This window comes from Eptesicus fuscus, chromosome 2 (genome assembly GCF_027574615.1).
Source record: "Eptesicus fuscus isolate TK198812 chromosome 2, DD_ASM_mEF_20220401, whole genome shotgun sequence".
Classification (NCBI taxonomy): domain Eukaryota; kingdom Metazoa; phylum Chordata; class Mammalia; order Chiroptera; family Vespertilionidae; genus Eptesicus; species Eptesicus fuscus.
This window is the reverse complement of record NC_072474.1, coordinates 71203027-71211673: the sequence shown is the minus strand read 5'-3', so window position 1 is coordinate 71211673 and position 8647 is coordinate 71203027. Positions and strand designations below refer to the sequence as shown.

Sequence of the window (8647 nt, the reverse complement as noted above, 5' to 3'; positions counted from 1 at the left end):
AGGGGAGTGGTTAGGGGCAATCAGGCAGGCATGCAGGTGAGCGGTTGGGAGTCAGCAGTCCCTGATTGTGAGAGGGATGTCCAACTGCCGGTTTAGGCCCGATCCCTGGACATCCCCCGAGAGGTCCCAGATTGGAGAGGGTGCAGACTGGGCTGAGGGACAAACACCCCCCCCCGCCCCCCCCCCCAGTGCACAAATTTCATGCACTGGGCCTCTAGTATTTAATAAGCAAAGAAAAATTTTAAAAAGTGAATCATTGATAATTCTATAATCCAGACATAACCACATTGAACATGTCTTTAGTTTGTGAGTTGTATGTACAAATACCAGTGTTCACACACATATAAACACATATTTTATGCATAGGAAATATTTTAGAATATTTGTGTGTATAGTCTTATTTACATAAGGAGAATTTAACCCTATCATTAAAATTTATTTGGGAACAATTCTAATAGCTGCATAACATTCTATGGATAAGTATTTCTTTCCTTCTTTCATCTTTTTTCTATTTTTGACATTTAGGCTATTTGTTTCTTTTAACAACAATAAATAGGAATATAGTAAGTATATTTGCATAATGTCTTTGTATGACTGATTATTTCAAGATGATTCTAAAAATAGAATTATAATTTGAAATTATAGCTTAATTGCTTTCAAGTTATATACATTTGTATTTCTACAGTAGTTTGAGAGCCCATCTCATTGTAATTTGTTGAGTATTTAATATTGTCACTTTTTAATCTTTACTGATTTAATAGGCCAAAAAGTATATTTTACTTTTTGTTACTTTGTGTTTTGTTGACATGCCAGTTATTTTTGCTGTTCTGTTCCAAATTCATTCATTGCTGTCAGCTTTGTGAAAGGGATATGGACCCTTTAAATATGTTTTCTTTGCAGCTTGGATGCCATGCTTTGTCAGCAGAGGGCACTGGAGAAGCACCTTAGGAGGAAGTCTGTCTTTCCTGATTCCTAGTGGCTGGCTGGGTGGCCGACTTTTTTCTCCACTGCTCTGCCCAGTGCTAGTTGCCAGTGGCTTGCAGCTTTCTCTAGCATTTATTTCCCCCACAGCTTTCCCAGTTTTTGATTGGGTTTGTGGTGGCATAGCCTGGAGCTCCAGTGCAGGCCTGTGCCCTACTCAAATCATTGCTCTCTGCACCTTCTCCTCAACTTGGTGCATGTTCCCTGAGAGGGCCCTGTGGGCTAGCCATTTAGTGAGCCATTTGCCGGGCCTTTATCCCATGCAGCTTTAAAGATGCCACAGAACCAAATCATACACAGAGTTGTCCTAGGTTTCTTCAAAGGAGGCCCTTCCAGCTCCCAGTCCTAGCAGCATCCCTGACTCTCTGTGCCGACCCTGCTGCTCGGCCTACTTGTTCCTCTAAACAGTTTCCTGGGGACCGCCAGACACAGACCCTGTGTGATCTGAGCCTTGCACCTGCAGTGAAGTCCCAGGTCTCTCTGCACACCTGCCCACCTGCCCACCTGCCCCAGCTGGTCCACCTCTCAGAGGTTGTTTTCCTGCTTGCCCTGTGGCTGTGGCCCTGCTTGGTGTGGGCACCCAGCCAACTTCTCCTCCATCCAGTGGGTTGCAACCACACCTTCTCCAATGAATTCTGAATCCCTTGTTCCAAGCTTTTTCTTTTTGGAGCACTCTTCCTCAGCCATAGGCAACCGTTTAGCATTCTCTTTCCATCTTTTAGTTATTCTCCTTTATACCTAACTCCCTTTTCAAATGACTGTGTGGTTTCTGTCTCCTGATTGGACACAGACTAATTGATTATGTTAAGATACAACTTTTTCATATACTTAGTAGCCATTTGCATTTCCTCTTATGTGATTTTACTTTACATCTCATCTGCCTTTTTTTTTTTTTTTAAATCTGTCACTTTGGGTAATTTTCTTATGTGTTCTGTAGACTTTCAATATATTAAGGTAAATCTGTCATATTTAGGACAGATACTTGATGGTACTTTAAGTTTATTTATTTAAAATATTTTTATTGATTTCAGAGAGGAAGGGAGAGGGAGAGAGAGAGAGAAACATCAATGATGAGAGAATCATTGATCGGCTGCCTCCTGCACACCCCCTATTGGGGATCGAGCCTACAACCCAAAGAGTTTAATACAATGGATCTGAGAAATGCAAATGGAAGTAGTTTCCAGAATGGAAGAAAGCTGCATAGAACTCCATTTTAATATAGAGTTCACAAATAAAAACATAGATGAGACTGTGCCATTCTCAGTGTTTTGTGTTTTTTTTTTTCCAAATTGGTTTAGCAACTTGTAAATACCTTGAGCACTATTTTATAGAATGAGACGCCTTAGAGAAAAAGAGCAGAACTCCAGATTCCTCTCCTAGATTCAGCTATTAGAGCTTTGCATATCCCTTTGTATTCATTCAGTAACAATGGTTACTGTGGGCCAAGTCTTGGCCAAGCTGATTAAATATGTGAAGTCTCTGTAGTATATGTTTGGAAAAATAAAGAAAACTAGTTCAGTTGACCTAAAAACATCTTTAAGGAAGTCATCAGTAAAACAGCAAAAAAGGGGGCTCAGGTTGAGAAAATTACTCTTAAGAGTCCACAATCCTTTCCTTCCCAAAGGATTTATAGCTCTGATGCTACAGATTGCCAAAAGTCACCTACCCACATAAAGACAGCTCTAGATTTTATGAAAATATTAGAGTTTTCAAGGAGCTATAAGACGGTCACCAGCAGATTTCTTGGTGGGGGGAAGTATATACTTCTGTTTTATTTCACTAGCTGGCAGCTTTGACTTCTGAATCATTTCTGAGAGTTGGTTGTTGATATTCCAGTTCTCTTTACAGTTCAAGCTAAACGACATTTAAACTGCGTGAAGTTGAAGGTGCCATTAAATTCCAGTTTATTGTTTCTCTATGAACGCTATTTGGAATACACAGTATCCAAGCTTATTTCAGTTACTGAAACTAAATTCAAGCTCATTTCAGTCCCACTGTGAACCTCATCACCTCTGAGAGAGACAAGCTTTTTCAACATTCAATTTTCTACAGAGTCGAGTTCATATATATTTGCATGAATGCAAGTATAGGGTGGATACACTCATAAAATAGTAACATCTCTCTGATTTTGTTGAAGTGTTTTAGCAACAGCAGCCACTAAACTGTCGTCTCTGTTTTTACTACCTGTTTACTTAGAAGACATTTCAGTATCATAGCCTTTTCTGTACTGAATCTGAAAATGAAAAGGAGAAAAAGAATATTAAAATTTGGACACATTTAGTGCATTGAACTTATTTAAAGGAACAAGCACCCCAGCATGCATGCTCTTGACTTACTTTGTTTTTATTCTTTGAATCTCTCTTTTCTCTTCTTCATTTAATCTCTGAAGGATGGATTCCAGGAGAGAAAAATGGAAGTTAATGTATTGAGCCACCTAAAAATAAAACGCACAAAAAGGAAAGCAGAATATTTATGTGAGAGGTGCTCAGTCAGGAGCAGGCAAAGACAGACTCAGGGTGATGGTATTCATACATCACTGCTAATTTCTTCCGTATCTTTATCCATGAGGAAAATGCGAGCGTTCTTTTTGGAGGGTCCCTGCAGGAGCCTGTGCAGTAGTGGAATGTCTGTCTTCTTCAGCCGTCTCCTTTCTGCAAAAGAAAACAAGAACCAACTGTAGTCAAGAGTCCGTACTAGGGAAAAAGAAGAAAGGTAGTTTCGCTATTCACTTTCTTTCTTTAGCTCGCTTTGAAAGAAGAACTAAAAAAATCCATGTACAATAGGAGGCACTCACTCAAAAGAGTTAAATTGAAATTAAAACCTTGAAATAAACTAAAAATGAACTCCTTTCTCTTGTTACTCCTCAAAGTTTGACTGAGAGAATTCAATCTTGCCTTTGGTTAGGATGTTCAGAAAAATCTCCAGATCCATTTATGACTTTTATCAAGCAACACACTGCAAAAATTCTTTATAATTTTTCATTCATTCATTCATTCATTCATTCACTCATTCATTTATTCAACAAATGTTTATTGATTCTTCTCTATTTTGTTGAACAAAAAGCCATCTTCCTAGTTATTCAGATCCAGTACTTTGTAATTATCTTCAATTCTTCCTTTCTCTCTTACCCCACATCCAATCCTTGGCTCTTCCTTAAAAATATATTCAGAATATTTTGCTATTGGGGTATTTTTATTATTTCCTTCATCTGTGGGCTTCATCCATTCAGCCATGATAATGAGATAAGAAAGAAAATAACAGCCATTTGGTATATTCTAATTTCTAACTTCCAGCACAAAAGCACTTCTAGCTCCTATCAAAGTAGCTTTCACATCTGTGATCTCATTTTTATAAGAATGAAGCATAAACATATCATAGTGCCCTTATATTCATCTTCTTTCCTCTTTCCTTCTTTCCTTCACCATTTTTGAGTTCCTACTCTGAGTCAGGCATTGCTCTATAGTGCAGGGTACACTACGGAACAAAACAGAGTAAAACCACTTAGTCTCACCAACCTCACATTCTAGTGGACAAGACACATAGTAAGGAAAATAAATCAATTTATATGTTAGTGATAAGTATTCAGAAGAAAACTAAACCAAGGAAGGGAGAGGATAGAAAGTGTGTGTGTGTGTGTGTGTGTGTGTGTGTGTGTGTGTGTGTTTGCAATTATTGATAGGGTGATTGGGGAAGCCTTCAATGACAAGTAACACTTGAATAAAGACCTAAAAGAGATGAGGGTGGAATCATGAAGCTATTTGGGGGAAGTGTGTTCTAAACAGAGTAAATAAACAAGTAAAGCACTCCTGAGGCCAGGGCATGCCTAATGCCTTCAAAGAACAGCAAGGAAGCAGGGTAGCTGGAATGGAGAAGATGCAGGGAGAGCTAGTGAAAGATGAAGAGATGTAAAGGGGCCACTGTAAAAACTCTGGTTTCCTGTGAGAAGACAGATCATTGGAGGATCTGAGAATAGGTTCACATCTCATGGTCTGATTTACATTGTTGATAAACAATCTGTCTGTTACATTGAAATAGACTGAAGGGGAAGGGTAGACCTTTTTACATTATAATTTATCTATAAAATAAATTCCCTTGGGCTCTGAAAAATTTCAAGAGTCAGAACTGTTCTCATCCCTTTGGCTGGACTTACCTTAGGAAAAAAGTCAAGAGAGGGTCTAGAACACAGAAGCTCACAATTGAAGTGATATTATATATTCCTGTTTCCACAGTGTCAGAGTCCATTGCTTTCTTACCATTTCTGAAGCAATAGGGAACCTGGGTAATTTAGCTCTTCTCAATAACACACTAAGTCCTCTTTTGACCTCTATATCTTATGTGAACTTTGTTTTGCACCTTCAATTTGTTCCATTCTTTATATTATAGAGCAAGGTTTCTTGCTTCATAATTTTGCTTCATGGTCACCTGAGATAATTATTAGAAATACATATTATCAGACTGTCCCCGGATCTGGAGGGGCTTGGGAATCTGTATTTTAAATGAACTCTCCAGGAACTTCTGAAGTGCAGCAATTTGAGAAACAGTGTTATAGGTTATGGGCTTAGTAGATAAAGCTGTTAAAATGCACCCATCTTTATTTTTCATATTACTCCCCAGACAGGTGCCATTTGCTGCATTCTTTACTCTGATCCTGGTCCCTAAAAGTTCCCTGTTATGATTATATTCAGATATTTTATGTGTAAGAAATTTTGAAACAATATATAAAAAGGAACATAATATTCATAGATAAAATTTTAAAGACCTACATTTTTACAATAAAAAAAATGTGCTATTGAGGAAGGCAAATGGCATACAATTTTTCAGTTATCAGAAAAGTTCTGAGGCTCTAAGGTGCAGCATGGTGACTATCCTATATAATAAAAGCCTAATATGCTAAGTGTCTGGTCGTCTAACCACTTCTGCCTGGCAGCCTGATCACCCCCTAACCACTCCCCTGCCAGCCTGATTGATGTCTAACTGCTCCCCTGCCAGCCTGTTTGCCCCCAACTTCCCTCCTCTGCCGGTCTGGTCACCCCTAACTGCCCTCCCCTGCAGGCTTGATCGTCTCCAACTGCCTTTCCCTGCAGGCCCAGTCACCCTTAACTTCCCTCCTCTGCCAACCTGGTTCCTCCCAACTGCCCTACCCTGCTGGCCATCTTGTGGCGGCCATCTTGTGTCCACATAGGGGCAGCCATCTTTAACCACATGATGGCAGCCATCTTGTGTATTGTAGTGACAGTCAATTTGCATATTACTCTTTTATTAGATAGGATAGAGGCCTGGTGCATAGGTGGGGGCTGGCTGGTTTGCCCTGAAGGGTGTCCCAGATCAGGGTGTCCCTTGGGCATGGGGTGGCCTGAGTGAGGGACCTGTGGTAGTTTGCAGGCCAGCCATGCCCCCCGGCAACTCAAGAGGAGGCCCTGGTATCTGGGATTTATTTATCTTCTATAATTGAAACTTTGTAGCCTTGAGCAGAGGACAGGGCAGCCCAGGGCAGGCGGGAAGCTTGGCTTCCTCCATTGCTGGGGAAACCCAAGCCTCCTGCTGGCTCCGTGGCCACAGCCATCTTGATTGTGTTAATTTGCATACTCGCTCCTGATTGGCTGGTGGGCGTGGCTTGTGAGTGTAACGGAGGTACGGTCAATTTGCATGTTTCTCTTTTATTAGTGTAGATATGTTTGAGAGCCAGCTTTAATTTTCTTATAGTTATTCTGACATCAAAATGTGTTATTTTACTTATTTCTGACACCTAAATTATAACCTGGGATATAACATTTCAATTTTTTCAATTTTGAGGTTTTCCAAAAATTGAGTATCACCTTGGGTTTTCTCTAATTTCTCACTCGCTGCTCCTAGCATTCGATGCATAGCACCTTTTCAATGTCCTGGTTCTAACATTTTACCCCCTACCACCAAGTTCCAAATGTGTTTCTCTACTGAGGAAGAGTAACACTCCTACAATGTGTCAGGCATTCTGCTAAGAAAGAGATAAAAGTAAGATCATAGAAAAATCATCTATAATGATGACTCCAGTAAGAGCTACAGTGAGAAGGAAAAGCCAAAAAGAAAGAAGTACAGAGAGAAACAATGACTCACATGCTTAACAGTTCCTGGGAAGCTTCATGGATTCTCAAGGGCTCTGATCACCATTCAGATAATTGAATGTTTGGCCAACAAGCAAACTTTTTTTTGTATTATAAACTCCTCCAGGATACCTTTTCTTTGGTTCCTCTAAAACACCCTCCCCTCCTTTCTTTCTTTTCTCCCATTCTTCCACAAATGGAGTAAACTGCTCCCCTGCCTTTCCTATGGGCAGAATACTGGGGACATGTGAAAAGGGTGATCAAGCTTTCTTACCTCCTGTTGCAAAAATAATGTAAAGTGCAAAATCCTGGGCACTGTTTTCAATCTGTCAGTGGAAAAAAAAATAGACATGAATTATTTGTTGCCATATGATGTTTTCTAAGCCAACCAGACCCAAATTATATACCCATTTCCTCACTTTCATTTTTCACTTTTAAGCATAAAATCTCTGTTCCCTGGGAATAATGTAATTTCTCAGGGCACAATTAATAAAAGGTGTCACACATAGGAAAGAATTCTTCAGAACTGAACATTGATTTTAGATTTACATGTTCATAGGTCTTTTTCAGACAAAAGCATTAATATGTCTATAGTTAAATTATATACAAGATATTTATACTACAGTTAAGTGATAAAAATTACCTTAAATTTTTTAAGAAGTTGCTTTATTACTTCTTCAGTGTTCATGTTACTGTTTATTCTGACCTTAGTTTCTGATTCAAAGGCTGGGGTGAAAATTGATGTCTAAAAAAAAAAAAATATTGTCATGTAAGTCTTTAAAATTACATCAAAGTAATAGCAGTCAATATTTTGAAACTGTCCTTCTTTGGGCAAGGAAATTAAAATCCAAGGTCACCATTATAAAAAGCTTGTTTTCTTGTTTTTGCTTTCTTTGTTGTTGTTGAATATTATGTCTCCTTTTAAGCAGCCTTATATTGTTTCTAGAGTAACTTAGGTAAAATATTATTCGAGCATGTTCAAAATATTTTCACTAGATGATTACACCATTCTTTAGTATAATTTAAGATTTCAAAATAAGTTAACTATTATAACTAAAAACAAATAAAAATTTACATGAATAGACTTTTTTAAACACATGCCACACCTTCCTTCTCATTAGAAATAATTGTTTTAAATTGTTTTCAGTTCAAACCTTATAAAATCATTTCTTTTTGGTTGGTCAGAAATGACCCAATGTTGGCAATTACATATGGTTCAGCCTATATCTCAACTAAGTTTTGGAGTAAAAGTGCTACCGATTGAAAATCTAGAACAATATTTCCCATAAATTGCTCTATTCAAGAGTCTGCCTTCTAGATGATACTTGGTAAAAGGTTTCTGTGGTCAGATAAGTCTGAGACATCCCTCTTGGGGGTTAGTAATGCACCATAAAAAACGTTATAATCCTATATAATAAAAGGGTAATATGTAAGTTGACTGAAAGGCGGAACAGCCAGTTGCTATGACACACACTGACCACCAGGGGGCATATGCTGAATGCAGGAGCTGCCCCCAGCCCACAGGTCCTGGGCCTGCTGGCCAACCTTTCGGTCCCTTCCTCGGCCAGGAGGCTCTGATCGCCGGA

The 8647-nt window shown here is 38.9% G+C and overlaps 1 protein-coding gene across 3 annotated transcripts in view; it reads right to left on the bottom strand.

Annotated features, from left to right (window-relative positions):
- Window positions 1-1911: 1911 nt before the first annotated feature.
- Window positions 1912-8647, bottom strand: part of RASSF6 (Ras association domain family member 6) — a 55142-nt gene continuing 48406 nt past the window's right edge. For all 3 annotated transcript variants that reach the window (XM_008160891.3, XM_054723488.1, XM_028138123.2), the window contains 5 exons: window positions 7705-7806; window positions 7336-7387; window positions 3514-3632; window positions 3318-3415; window positions 1912-3214 (listed from right to left, as the gene is read on the bottom strand). In XM_008160891.3, the coding sequence (XP_008159113.2) occupies window positions 3139-3214; window positions 3318-3415; window positions 3514-3632; window positions 7336-7387; window positions 7705-7806 (447 nt within the window). In that variant the 3' untranslated portion in view covers window positions 1912-3138. The remainder of the gene's footprint in view (window positions 3215-3317; window positions 3416-3513; window positions 3633-7335; window positions 7388-7704; window positions 7807-8647) is intronic.